Below are 14,983 nucleotides of genomic sequence, written 5' to 3'. Positions count from 1 at the left end.
AACAGACAGAGAGAGGCCATTGTTCAGTCCTCTGTGTTTGTGTCAGACATGACGACAAGATGAATAGCTGAAGAACCTGATTGTGAAGAGTTGTAACGTGACTCGCTCCTCTTACAAGTTGTGAAAGAAGGAGAATGGAACGAAGCTGGCTGGGGAGTCCCGTGTTTTAAGTTTCAAACGCAGAGAGCTCTAATTTGCCCAAAGTACTAAAAGAGTGGGAGTGAGGCTATGTTTTGTTAAAAGTGAAGGAGAATGAGACTTTTTCTTCTTCTTCTTCACCCCCTCCTTGCATCAGTGTGCTTCTTTCCTCAAAGCAGCAACAGGGGGCAGGGTGCTGCGAGGCAGGGAGGGTAATTGTCTCAAGGTGTGGAGAGAGCTCAGCAGGCTGATATTGTGTAGCTGTGCTCCCTGCAGTGCGTCATTGTAGTGTGTGAGTGTGCGTGAAAAGCAGGTAAAAGCTCCACTGAGAACAAGAGGAGGGGATAACTGGCAAAATGAATAAAAACAATAATATAAAACAGAACCTGCAGGAGTGGTGTCTCCTATTATCCTCCAAATAATAATTTAAAATGGATTCAGGGTGTTGGAAGAAATATAAACAAAAAAAGCAGGAGAAACACAAAGAAAACAGATAATTGTAACATACTGCAGGAAAATGAAGCGTGCACAGCCACAGGCAGGACAAGTTCGGAAGTCTGTGTGTGTGTGTGTGGAGGGGGGGTGTTAAAGCCCCAGTGGGGGTTTCTTCCAGAGTTCATCCCTCTTGAACGAGGGAAGGAAAGGGAGGAGGGCGAGTTTGTCTCGTATACAAACTATCCAGACTTCAGGCCAGTGCGGTTCGCCTGCAGCGCAGTCGCACTTCACTGTGACTGAAGCTGCAGGAGGGAGGATAACTGAATCTATTTGAACAGATTCGAAAGAATTCAATTAGATAGCCACACATACCAGGACCAAATGGAAAGAGAGACAAATAGAACTTTGTGCCACAGGAATGGATGACCAATGATGTGTAGACTGTAACTGCAAAAATGTGAATTAATTTATTAATTGACCCAATTAGGCTGGGTCAGAGCCCAGGGGAACCGATTTTTTATCGTTTCATTTTCATATGCATCTCTGAAAACAGCCCCAGTCATGCAGTGGTCTAAGTTACAATAAATATATTTTATTATTTATTACTTAAAATATTTACTACATTACATTAGGGTGACATCTATTTACACCATTAGGATTCATGGTAACATATAATATTAAATATAGGGTATCTGAATTTTATAACATGACAATATCTACCTCAGTCTGCAACAATATTTAAATACTGCTTGCATGGTAATACATCAGTAAAAACACTATATAGAAATACATGTAAAAGTAGAGAACTGGCAGAGCTCATCTTGTTGCCTGATAAACTCTTTTTCTTACATTCTTTATAAAACAAATTTGACATAGTATATTATAGTAAGTATGTTTTGCAAAAGAGTACATTCTCCATCCATGCTGACTACACATTACGCATATGTGTGAATGCAAGGTTTATAGACATAATGATACAGTTTAATAAAAGGCTGTATTAAAAACAATGTTACTGGGTGTATGGATAATGAATATATGCACCAATCTAAAAGCTTTTTAAGTGACTTTATAAATAAATTAACTTTTTTGAGTAATTCTAAAAAAAAAGTCAGGATATGATGGATGAGGATACATCTATTACACAAACCTCTGGGAAGTTTGTATGTGTGTGTGAGAGAGAGAGAGAGCAGGTGTGTTCCTGTGGTCACCTCCACTCATTAACACAGAAAGCTGGGAAAATGAGCAAATGATCCCCTCAGTAAATTGCAGTAATGTGGTGGTGGCTGTTTGTAATGGAGGCTGCTGTAATGGAACAAAAAAAGAGCACACACAGGAAAAATAAGAAAGATAAAGGAGAGAATAAAGGAGCTGAGATGTGTTTGAGATGCGTTTGTTTTCACTTTCAGAATGTAAAATATGAGGAGGTGAGTTTGAAGACTTGAAGGAGTGGGTCACGTTTGGTGTGTGGCCAATCAGAGCTCAGGCACATACCTCCTTAGGCTGTACGTCCCTCCCTTTTCTTCTTTCTCAACCCCACCCCCTTTTTTCAGTGCTGGGAGAGCGTGCAGATAGTTGGCTGTTGACTGTAGCGAAGTGTGAGAGGCCCAGAGAGCCAGCAAGAGGGGAGCTGAGATCAGTTACAGCAGGCAAGGCAGAGCAGGCGGGCAAGCGAGTGAACTGGAAACAGAGAGGGTAAAAGAACTAAAGTGAGGTGAGGAAGAGAAGGGAGGAGGGATTTTGTCCAAGTGAAGGACCTAATTTGGGAGAGACAGGACAGGCAGCTGGGGGCCAGTGGCAGAGACAGACAGACAGACAGACAGACAGGGAACACCTGGACCAAGCTGGGAATTAAGTTACTGTGAGTCACAGACAGCTTTGTCAGATTTACTCTCAGCTTTGCTGCAGGACAGGAGTACAGGACAGTAGTGGTGTTGTTGTGATGTTTGACTGTATGGAGGCTCTGGGGCTGGCCCCTCGGCCCCTCTTCGATGTGTCCAGACAAGGCTCCTGCATGCTCAGCAAGGCCGCCCCATACTTCTCCGGTCTGGACCCTTTTGCCTGGGCCGGGACCAGCAGCGTCCAGTGTGAGTACTACTACCATCCTGTCCATCAGACTGTGAAACAGCAGCTATGTGTGTGTGTGTTCTTATCAGAGCACTGGTTCTGTTATCATGGAGCTCTCTCCACAGGAAGAGTCAGATTCCTTTCGATTATGTGTACCCATTCTCACCCTGCAGTTTGTTTGTTTATGTGCTTAGTGTGCTTTGTGAGTGTGAGTGAGTGAGCTGGGGAGTGTATTTATATGCCACAGCGTTTGTTTTCTTTATGAATGACTTCACATGATTGACAGCTCTTTTAAACAATACAGGGACTTAACCCCAGTGATGTGTCCAGAAAACAACAACGGCCAGCGTCCAAACAGAAACAGCACTGACAGATTGAAGGCAAATGGGCCTTGAAATCACATGGCTGCAATTCGGCCAACAAAACTGCAGGACACAGACGCACACTTTAGACATGAATTCAAAAGATAAATACAAATCAACAAAGTGGAGTGCAATAATTTAATTCACATGATTCAATTTGTGCACACACTGATGCAATTTGAAGAAGTTACATGAAACTCAAATTAATTTTAGAAGTTAAAAAAAAGAGAGAGACAGAGATGTTTTGGAATGAGAAGCCGGTTAAAGTATGAATCAGAGTTTCCTAACCCACACATTCTTCTGACAGCTCCTCAAAAGACCTGAAAGGCACAGATTGCAACAGGTACACAGATACAGTGTTGAAATAAGTCTGACCAGCACATAGGAACAGCCACACAGACAAACACTGCCGAGATAAATGAGGAAAAATTCACTCTATCTGCTAGAATAATAAGCAGACCCTTTTGTTATTGCCATGGAGTCCATTTTCAGACTCTTTTGATTGCACTCGGCTTTGTGAGGTGGAAAATCAAACATTGACTGTCTACAAAAGCAGGAGTGTATTCACATATAATACAGCCTCCACAGCCCTCTTTTTCCCCTCAAATGATTTGGAATGTCTCTCCTGAGCACCTTTAAGTCTATTTATCAGCTGTAATTATTTAGATACCAGAGCATCAAACACTGTCAAGTCCACAGTGCTCACTAATGATGATGGATGAGCAGTCAGGATGACAAACACCACAGCAGGGCCTGTTTCAACTCGCTGTGGAGCTTTGCCAGATGCCAGCCTGAAAGACAAATGTCCACAAATGTTCATTGATCATGTTTTTTTATTTATATATATATATATATTTAGTTCCTTTTTGTTCAGTCCTCAAGGTTACTCACCCACAATACACACACAAACACATATATAGATATATAAGCCACCCTCACGCCGCTTTAAAGACTGATGCCTTTATTTTTAATGTTTTAAAGCTAAAAAAGAAATTAAAATACAAACTTTTCTCGTTCTTTAAAAGCCACTTCCTCCTTTGACTGTGACAGCTCTTCCCTGACTGTTGTTTTTTTAATTTGACAGTGAACACAGTGCTTGTGTAGTGTTGCTCTGAGTTCCAGCTTTAGTGTGTGTGTTTGCAGGGGCAGTGTCAGCCTGTTCAGCACCTTCTTTGTTTCAACGTCAGGAGGTATTAAAGGCGGTGTGGACATGCAGACCCTTCTCTCTCCCTCTCTGTCACTGCCTGTTGTGCAGAGTGACATTTGTTTTCTTCTTTTTTGAAGAATCCCCCTGGTCTTTCCTCCAACACTCTGAGCAGTAATGTGTGTTTATTCTTTGCTCACACATGGATCAGCTTACAGGCCTTGTGTTGTGTAACCAAGAGCTTTTAATGATTCAATTATAATTGTAAAGGGTCAATTAGGAGATTAGGCAGTGTGTGTGTGTGTGTGTGTGTGGGGGGGGGGCATGGGCAGTTAAAAGGCAGGAAGGAGTTGGAATTTGGGATTAAACCTGCTGTTGCTCTTTGTGTCCTGGAGTTTTAGGCCTGCAGGGAAACACTCTTTATTCAGTGCTAATCTCCTTCTTGTTTGGCATACTCTTCACTTGAAATCGCTCCATCAAAGCGACTTTAACAATGGACCATCATATCATATCATCACACACGAGGAGCACAGCTAACTATGATACAATGAGCAGTCAATGATAAAGATCTGGAGATCTGTGCTGTTAAAAGAGACAGTGTTTCTTCAATGAGAAGAACTGGCATCAGTGTCACTACAGTTTTGTAAGTGTGTGTCGCTGGGTTATAAAAGCTTGTGAGTCTCTTTATTGTCTCTGTCTTTGCCGTGGAGAGGAGGAAACTGGCAGTGTGGATCTGGAAATTCAAGTTCACTGTGACAATGTGTGATCTGCTCCAGGAAGGCAGAGATTTCTGTAATGAAACGCCTCAGCACATCGTTTCATGAACAGTTTAAATAACCAGACTGCAGGTGCTGCTAACCACACAATAGGAAAACAATATGAGGATGTCTAATACTAAATAGTTATCTGTGTTACATAATTTAGAGCTGGTGGGTTCATGTCAGAACTCACCTCGCTGCTGAGGAAATTTGCAATAAACTTGCATCAAGTCTTTAACTCTTTAATAATAAGATTTTAAGCTTCCTGCAGACAGGGAGATGAAATTATCAGACAGATTATCTGTCTACTGTGAATCATAAGTAGGTGTCATGTCTGATGTTTTATCAACCAAATGTACCATTTTTATGTGAGGTTGTTAGGCTGCAGTTTGTCTTTCCCTTTGATTCATCTGTCCAGAGTGCCCACATGGCAAGTGATGTTATTTAGGCAGTACTTTATATTTTAAAAAGATAAGCATGACATTTTTCAACTGTATAAAAGCTGCAGGATCAGGGGCATTCCCCTGCTGCTGATTAGCAATTGTTCTTGAGTGACAGTTTGGAACCAACATCTTGTGAGGTTCAGTGGGTCGTGTTCCAGCTTGTTTCAGTAAGGTGCATTCATTAGATTACATGCTCATGGTTTTAAGGCCACATCTACACACTCAATGACCATTTATTGTGGTGGAAGCTGTCAATAAGGCTCTGTAACATCAAAAAAACAGGAGGAGAGGAGAGGAGAGGAGAGGAGAGGAGAGGAGAGGAGAGGGACAAAAGGGACAGGAGGGAAAAACCTACATTTAACAACCTGCCCCATAAAAGCACCCTCCCCCACATTCTATAGACAAAGACAAACTTTTGACCATGAAGAAAAAAACAACAAAATATTACATGATTGTCATGTGCTAGGTTTAGTCTTCAGCCTTTGCCTCATCATCACATTATTGATCTTTAGTGAAAGGGAATGATAAATTCTGCTCTTAGCCTGTATTTGCGTTCACAGGGTTCACAGGGTTTTTTTCAGGGTTTCTGTTTTTGTAAGTTGAGCTTGTGCAAATGTGTCTGTGTGTGCCTCCCTGCACTGTTGTGTGTTTGTGTGTGTCCCAGCCTCCTTTTTTTAAGTGTTTGGTGCTGTTTTTATGGAGCCATCTCCTGGACAGTAGCCTGGTTTTCACAGCCTTTCCTTTAAAAGGCGCTGCCAATGACAGGAAGGACTCCTCCTCCTGTCAGGGCAGGAAGGCAGGAGAGGACAGAGGGGGGAAGAGGGTTATTAGTGAGGGTTGAAGTCGGGGGGAGGGAGGGAAGTGGGGGGGGGGGGGGGTACTGGTATTGAACTTAGAACAGCTGATGAAAGGGATTGTCACTCAGATCTCCCCCATCTCCTCCCTGCTGTCCTGGTAATTACTTGCTCAGCATATTTGCGGTTGAAAGTCTCTGCAGTTTATCAGATCATCATACAGTAACATTAGGGATAAAGATTCCATTTAATATGAATTTTTATTTATTGTAGCTGCATTACACCAGCTTTAACTGAGCTGTTTTGTGCTGTGTGGTTATTTAACAATGAAGGACATTAATCCCAGTGTTTTCCCCCCTCTCTCTTTCTTGAAATGTTTGCGATGTTGTTGCACACTGACAACTATCACACACTGTCCAACTGATCCATGGACTCATTCAGCAGCAGCAGCAGCAGCCCACACACACAAATTCACATGTGCACGCACATTCCACAGTATGCTGCTGAACATTTTGTTAGGCGCGAAGCTGAATTTGTCATCCAAACAATCGTCTGAGGACTGAAGGAAGAAAAATGTTTGCTCTCTGGTACATTATTGTATATTTTAATGCAAACATCTCACTATTATGGTCTTTATTTCTCAGAATATCCTCCACTCCTCTCTATGGTCAAAAGTTTGTCTAACACTCAGTGGAGCCCCTAGGGCAAAGTCTAGTTCAATAAGATGTGTGATGTTGGCAGGCCGAGCCATGGCTGCAGGTCCTATACCGGCCATGTGTCACACTGTTTTGTCCACACAGACAGCAGGAAATGAAGAACACCTTCAATGTCACTGTATAACAGACCACAGGCCCTGTGGATGCTTCTGTACTGTATGTGCATTCAGGCTATAGAGCTGCAGGCGCACAGTCACACTCAGTGTTTTCATTCTCACGTGCGTGTTAATGCAGGATGACAGATCAGTTCTGTCCAGCTTTGTCACACAGAAATATCACTTGTGTAGCTCATCTACACCACAAGCCAAATGGACAGCTGTGCAGCTGCTTGGCTGGAAAGTGAAGCTAATTTTACACTTTATTCTTAGCATGTAGGAGTATGAACAGCAAGCACACAGATCAGTTTGTGCTCAGACTAAAAGACTCGATGGAGGAATGACTAACAGCTACACTAATTCCAGGTGATGTTAAAGGTGTATCAATTCCTCTTATTAAAACTACAAGTTGTGATGGTGCCATGTTTTTAAAGTTGTTCACATCAGGTTTAGAAATCTCTTCTCTCAGGACTGGTATCTTGGTTCCTCAGCTCTGACTCTCAGGCATCTGAGCTGATAAGGAAGGTGTCTTCTTTCGGAGGGGCTTCTATTGTCTAAACAGGGATGTGCTGATCTGACAACAAACACTGAGGAAACAGGAGAGGAGGAAGAAGGCAAAGACACATGGAAACAGTAGGGCTAGATCCAGGAAGGAATGAAGGCATGTGGATGTATGGGTAGACGGTAGCAGTGGTACTTAAAATAAAAAAAAACCTGCTGTCAAAGGACAAGTATTATTTATAGTTTGATTGCACATGAAGCTCTACGTTGGAGGTACGTCAGGCTGGCTGATTGAGCAGACTCACATGAGCCGTGCTGTTTCTTCTGTGTCCAATAGTGGTGTGCTGATTGCTGTTGTGACACACTGAGGGGTGAGTTGTAGGTTAAGAAGAGAGAGGTATTTTTTTCTGAGCCCAGGCTGTGAGGCTGAGCTCAGTTCAGGGTGATGACAGCTGCTGACAGTTTCTGGCTCCTCTCCCTCTTTCGCCACACAGGTAAAGTCATCCCCCACCCAAACCCCCTCCTCCACCCTCTCTGTCTCTCTCTCTCTCTCTCTCTCTCCCCCCCCCCCCCCACCACCTTCACCACCAGCGTCTCTCGCCCTGTCTCTTGCCGTCATGTTTCTCTGAGTCACGTCCCTCCTCACCCGCTCTCACCACCTTCAGACAGTGTCAGTCACTACCTCTCTCCTGGCGCCAGATGCAGCTTCTCTGTTTCAATGGCAGCTATTTTTCCACTTGTTCTCTCAGGGCCACTTTTACATTGTCAGTGTTACTATATAAACAGAAAACAGTGATCAGGTTACAGTGCCACCTCTATGTCCCATACCTCAACCGTAATGCTCCAAAACTGAAGACATAACACCAAGCAGCTCTTTGTTTATTCATAAACCTGTGTGTGAAACACAATACGTTCTCCAACAGAGTCTGAACACTCTCATGTCTCATATTCTCACATTTTAGAAGATTACACATTATTTGCAGGGTTTTGAATATTTGTATTTATATACTTTTACTTTACTTAAACTTACATTTACTTCATTTCTACTGTTAGGTTTAGGCCCAATAGACCTAATGATAGAGCCTCTGGTTCAAATGACACTTCAGTCCTGCAGCCAGAATAAAACTGTAGACCAAGCCTGTGCTGGTCTGGACTTCACATTTATCTGCAGGTACTTTCCTGCTGGCAGGCTGCAAAATATTGGAACATCCAAAACCAGACATATTCCTAATTTCTTTTCACATATCAGACAAAGAGAAGCAACAAATCTACACGAGAGAGAAGCTGCCAGTAGTTCGATGCATTCTTGAGGCATTGGGTCATACAGTGTAAAATGAATGCTAACCGCTTTCATTGTTAGGAGCTCCAGATCATGTGTCTATTTCTCCTCCTGCTTTAGGAAACTAAAACTTATAAATTAATCCATGACGTCCCTTTAGATAGTGACAAATATCATAATAAGCATCAGTGAATAAAACCAATCAAATCAGTAGATCCGTTTTCTAACCACCCAACCATCTATTACAGAACAAAGACGTCTGCATACTGGATCCACCGGTTGTTTTGTCAATGCCTGAATGTGGGGAACAGGAGGAGCTGTTTTGTCAGCACAGCAGATCTACATTAAAGGGAAACACTTACACTTATTAAGCAGGCTGTAACATTTATATCTGCAGTGAACTGGTAGATGACAGTAACATAGTTAATGCTAATGTGTTCATGCACACATGTAATCAACTGACCTAATCACTGGACCAGGATGCTGGTCATGTAGTTAGCAATGGCCTTCTTCTGTCAAGGTCAAAGTTAAATAGTCAGGATTTTATTTAACCTCTTGGTCACTGGGAAGTTTCTGTCCTCAGACTGACCTCCTCCTTTCACTTTCTTTCTCTTTTCATTTTTCCCTCTCTGTTTTTATTAGGTTATTCCTTTGTGCTGTTGCCTCTCTGTTTTTTGAAACCTTACCACTCTTGTTAATGACAAGCTGTGGGTTCAGGTTGGGGTTGCTGCAGTGGGGTGGGGGGGCACATTTGGTTCAGTCCTGTGCTATCCATTGAAGGTGACAGGAGGGGCTGTGACTTTGGGTTTTTGACCCCAGATTCTTTATTTTTACTAGGAAGGGATCCAAGGATGGAGCTGTTGATGTGAATAGCTGCCCAAGGTGACTGGATCCCAATAAAGAGGCCATCACCCTGGCCGGGGGCCTCCTTCCCATCCGAGACACAACCTTTATAGGGCTGCTTATGAGCCTGGGCAACTATTAAACCCTGTCCAGCCTGCACTGAGGAATTTAGGGCCAGGAAACAAGGGAGTGGGGGTGGGAATGGGCAGAGGGAGGTGAAGTTGGGGTGACTGAAGGTGAAAGTTGAAAGGCAGGTTCGAAGGAATCTGGCTGTTCTTTAGTCATCACCTTAAAATGCAGACCAGGTGTGTTGATGTTTCACTCCTTGCTTAAATTTAAGTGTAAGGAGCCCACAGCTGGATGAACTTGTCACTGCGCCTGTTATTACGCTGTTTGTTTTGACTGCTTTCATTAGCTGCCTGTGCCTGTGGCCAGCATATGGTTGGTTATACAGTGTGCCATTTTCTTTAGCGAGACAGTGAGAAGGAACAGAGGGAGACAGCCGAGTCTCATAAACATCCCACCTCTGTTTGTTCACATGGAGCTTGAGGTATACGGGCAGGTCTGGTTGGACAGGCCTTTCAAATAAAAATGTGAGCTTGCTGCTTGCATGCACACACACACACACACACACAAAATTCAGATGTCAGTCAAAAAGTCAACAAAGGTATCTTGCTGCCCCCCACTCACCAGTAAATGGAGAATCCAATTAAATCTCAGCTGCCAATCAGCATTTTATCAGCAGGGCCATCTGGCCATCAGCTAATTGTGTCTCTTTTAAGTCCCTGTCAATCAGCAGAGCCCCCTCCTTTTTCTCTTAAAAATGTCTGCCTTTGAGCTTGCCTTCTGGCTCCAAGGGGAGGCCTGCATGAGGTTGGGGGTTGTTTGTTGACCACTCTCTCCTAATCAGTTGTTGTTGTATAAGCTCTCATCGTAGTTTCAAAGAAGAATAAATGTAAACAAGATGCTCTGATATAATAAGAGACCCTAAATGTTTCTCCCTCTTTCTGCAGCGGTGGAGACTCAGAGTACCAGCTCAGAGGAGATGGTGCCCAGCTCTCCTTCACCTCCACCTCCTCCCCGGGTCTACAAGCCGTGCTTTGTGTGCCAGGACAAGTCATCTGGTTATCACTACGGAGTGAGCTCTTGTGAGGGCTGCAAGGTAAATGAAGACAGAGGTACACACGGAGTTTACAGGACAGTGTATAAAGTAAAACAGCTGAGGTCCGGTGCAAAGACTGAGAACCTTATGTTCAACCAGAGCCTGACAGATGTGCGCCACACAGTGGTGCCGTATGCTGTAGATGTGCTGCCGTCTAGTGTAACCTTGTAGGTACTGCACATGTAGCAGTTGGATTTAGAATGAATCATCTGAGAGGATTTATTAGCAAAACACCTTTTTTATTATTGATAACAGGATAACTTTTTCCCATCTAAAGTCTTAAGCTCATGTACCAGAGATGTATGAACTTAAATATGTTTTTCGGTCGATTTGGTGGATTATTCCTCTGCTTTGTACAAAACATTTTCTTTGACCTGTTTTTAGGGTTTTTTCCGGCGCAGTATCCAGAAGAACATGGTGTACACCTGCCACCGTGACAAGAACTGTCAGATCAACAAAGTGACTCGCAACCGCTGCCAGTACTGTCGGCTGCAGAAGTGCTTTGAGGTTGGCATGTCCAAAGAAGGTCAGTGTCTCAGAAAACATGTGGCTCACTGTGCAGTGTAATGTGTGATACTGAGCCTGTGTTTTCTCTGTAGCGGTGCGTAACGACAGAAACAAAAAGAAGAAGGACGTGAAGGAAGAGGTGGTGTTGCCAGAGAACTATGAGCTCAGTGGAGAGCTGGAGGAGCTGGTTAAAAAAGTCAGCAAAGCACACCAAGAGACCTTCCCATCTCTGTGCCAGCTAGGAAAATACACCACAGTGAGTTTTTGTAAACATGAGTGCATCCAGCCCTAAACACGCACACTCCATTCAAAGCTCACTGCTCTGCAGGAAGGACACACACACAGTATGGACTCTGCACAGTCACACAGACAGTGTCCCTCTTTCTCTCTCCCAGAATTCAAGCGCTGACCACAGAGTGCAGCTGGACTTGGGCCTGTGGGATAAGTTCAGTGAGCTCTCCACTAAGTGCATTATAAAGATTGTGGAATTTGCCAAGCGGCTACCAGGCTTCACTACGCTCACCATCGCTGACCAGATCACCCTCCTCAAATCTGCATGTCTGGACATCCTGGTACTAGCCCCACGCTCCTGTTTAACCAGCCACCCATCCACCTGCCTAATGCTTTATCATGTGCCAAACTGCTGTACATGTTGAAGGAGCTGTCATATAAACATGTCTAAAAACTGTCTTTGTCTTCCCCTGCATAGATGCTGAGGATATGCACACGCTACACCCCTGAACAGGACACCATGACCTTCTCAGATGGCCTGACTCTCAACAGAACTCAGATGCACAATGCTGGCTTTGGTCCTCTCACAGACCTGGTGTTTGCCTTCGCTGGGCAGCTGCTACCTTTGGAGATGGACGACACAGAGACAGGGCTCCTCAGTGCCATCTGTCTTATCTGTGGAGGTAAGCCCGAGTCACATTCTGTGTGTCTTCATCATGTGCTAATGATGGAAAAGAACATTTTACTTATTTTATACTCCTAATGTTTCCTCTCGCTCAGATCGTATGGACTTAGAGGAGCCAGAGAAGGTTGACAAGCTGCAGGAGCCACTGTTGGAGGCTCTCAAGATCTACACCCGCCGCAGACGCCCGAACAAGCCTCACATGTTTCCCCGCATGCTGATGAAAGTCACAGACCTCAGAGGAATCAGCACCAAAGGTCAGTTTTTTATTTAGCTTAACATAAATAAAAACAACAGGCTTTAAGGTTGACTAGTGCAGAATATTGGAAGCTGCACTGAACATCAGTTCAGATTTGTAGCTTCATGATTTTTGCTTTAAATTAGAAAAAGATCAAGGTTTACATGAAATGACTTCCATGCAGTTCAGAAATCATATGTAAAGAAGAAGCTGTCCTTTTAAAACAAGTCCTCTTTCCAGTCCCTTTTCTCCTCACTGAAAAGTAAAATCCTTGCTCTTGTGTCTACAGGTGCAGAACGAGCCATCACACTGAAGACGGAGATCCCAGGTCCCATGCCTCCTCTGATCAGGGAGATGCTGGAGAACCCAGACAGCTTCGAGGACAGCAGCGACTCAAGCGACAGCGCCGCAGCCACACCTCCCGCTATTCAAGCCATCAAGCAAGAAGAGAAGGACGAGTCGGCCTTCGAGGAGGAAGAGGAGGAGGAAGAAGACGACTACTGGGATGAGGAGAAAGAGCGAGGGGCGGACAGTGATGGAGAGCCGTGGGGGGAGGCATCAGCTGGCAGCCAAAAGAAAGGCACGACAGGGAAAACACAGTGAGAGAGACGAGATGACGCTGCTTCCTCCCACTGAGCCTCACAGACACCTCCCAGATTTAGGCTCTTAATACACAGGGACTGTATATACTGACTGCAAGTGTTACATTCAGTATAGCAAATGAGGAATTGGAGAAGCAAAAGCACTACATTTTAGTGGATTGATGAGGGCACCATAACAAAAATCACTGTGTCTGTATTTCAATAAGTGTACTGTCCACACAGAGACAAGCAGGAGCTGTGGGACAGGAGAAAATGCACTCCTCTGCTTTCTATTAAGGGCTATGCTTTGTATAAAATTGATGGTAAAAAAAAAACAATTCAGCAAAAGAACTCTCTGTGGTGCCTGAACACCACAATTCTCAGAATTACTTTTATTACTATTCAGAGATATGCTACTTATTTTTTCATTGTATGGTTTTTCTAAGCATGTACACAGTTCTGTTCTGTCTTTATGTCTGTTTGTGTTACTTTTTTTGTATATTTTTCACTCAGTCTTGCTCTTTTGGGTCTTAGACTTGTGTGTGTGTTTTTAAGCTTTAATTGTATGCATTTCTGCTTTATGGGACACAGTGACAAGCAATAGCAAAAAAAAGAAGAAAAAAGAGCAATAACAAAGAGAAAAGGGGGTCATGAGCAGGACTCAAACTCACAGTGCGACGCGCACATGTTTTGAAAATCATCCTTCACTTCATGGCAACTATCTGAAACAGAAAGGAGAGCTTCCACTAATAATTTTAAGTACGGTGCTTGTGGCCAAAAATAAATGATGCAAAACAACAACAACACAAGCAGGGTAGGTCTAATGTCAGCACACAGTCTCAGGTCGATTCTATCAGGATCATGACTCGCCTGTCAATACAGTGCTTTCTGTCAGCACACAATACAACAACTCCCTCACACGAAAGTCCTCTTATACCAGTGGTGACTTCCTGATCTGCTGCACATGCTCATGGTACAACAACCATGTACAGCTCAGAGCATAGAACCAGCTTAAACATGGGACAGAAGCCTTAAAGGACCAGTGTGTATGATTTTAGTGTCAGCCCATTGAATGGCAATTATCATCGGCTGTTATGTCTACTCTGATGAGTGCTAACCACAAAACAACACAGCAACAGTTCTGGGGTTTTATGTAACACAACAAACCTCCAGACAGGTGTGGATGGCTGCATATCTACCATTTGCACTAATGATAATAACCATTTAATGGGAAGACAATGTTTGCCGCAGAACACTTACCCTGAGGGCCTTTCATGCACAAACAGATGCCACAAGATGCTACTAAATTCTTCACACTGGTCCTGTTTACTGACGCCTCAGGTGTGTGTGGGTGCATGAGTGTGCAAGTGAGAGCAGGTACCAAAAGCTGTGTGAAGTTAGTGCCAATCTTTCAGCATCTGAAAAAAATGTGCAAAGACAAAGTCAGTGATGCAAGCTGACCCAGAAGCTGCACCTCACTTCTCTGAGGCTGCAACCGAACAACATAATGTACAGCAAAGCACATGCTTTTCATTGGGCGACCTGTCTGCAGGAACAACAGGACAAGAGTTTCCAGTGGTGTGTATGAATTTGTGTGTGCTGTATTTAATGCAAAACATCGATTTTGTAAATAAATATTTGTTTTTCATTGAGACTGTACACCAGTTTTTAATGGACGATGAGTAAAACTGACATGATGTGTGTATTGAAAGACAGTGTGACTCCTGTTATAGACAGTCCATCAGCTCATTTCTCTTTACCAGCCATGAAATACTGCTGATTGCTGAATTGAGATTCAAAATGAACTTTAAAAATGCAGCTAAAGTGTGAAAATGTGACACCTGTGGCAGCACAGTGAAGCAGTGACACAGAAGCTGTATTAATCCACACTGACACCATAACTATGTGCTTCAGACTGTTCATGTGTGAGTTTCCTATCAGACACATCACAATTGATTGATGAGGCACTACAACATGTGTTTTGGTGTTTCTGTTCCTGCGTCCACTGTC

At 43.6% G+C, this 14,983-nt stretch overlaps 1 protein-coding gene across 3 annotated transcripts in view; it reads left to right on the top strand.

Annotated features, from left to right (window-relative positions):
- LOC114436631 (retinoic acid receptor gamma-A-like) overlaps nt 1-14,625 on the top strand; it is a 28,037-nt gene extending 13,412 nt beyond the window's left edge. For 2 of the 3 annotated variants that reach the window (XM_028407013.1, XM_028407012.1), the window contains exons 3-9: nt 10,586-10,734; nt 11,119-11,260; nt 11,334-11,497; nt 11,637-11,813; nt 11,951-12,155; nt 12,253-12,411; nt 12,682-14,625. In XM_028407013.1, coding sequence (XP_028262814.1) covers nt 10,586-10,734; nt 11,119-11,260; nt 11,334-11,497; nt 11,637-11,813; nt 11,951-12,155; nt 12,253-12,411; nt 12,682-12,995 — 1,310 coding nt within the window. In that variant the 3' untranslated portion in view covers nt 12,996-14,625. Of the gene's footprint in view, nt 1-2,135; nt 2,658-10,585; nt 10,735-11,118; nt 11,261-11,333; nt 11,498-11,636; nt 11,814-11,950; nt 12,156-12,252; nt 12,412-12,681 lie in introns of those variants that run through there. The other variant, XM_028407015.1, reaches the window with a different exon arrangement.
- The last annotated feature ends 358 nt before the right edge of the window (nt 14,626-14,983 follow it).

Source organism: Parambassis ranga, chromosome 5, assembly GCF_900634625.1.
Source record: "Parambassis ranga chromosome 5, fParRan2.1, whole genome shotgun sequence".
Taxonomy (NCBI): domain Eukaryota; kingdom Metazoa; phylum Chordata; class Actinopteri; family Ambassidae; genus Parambassis; species Parambassis ranga.
Note: the sequence above shows the minus strand (reverse complement) of the source record. Positions and strands in the feature narration are given on the sequence as shown.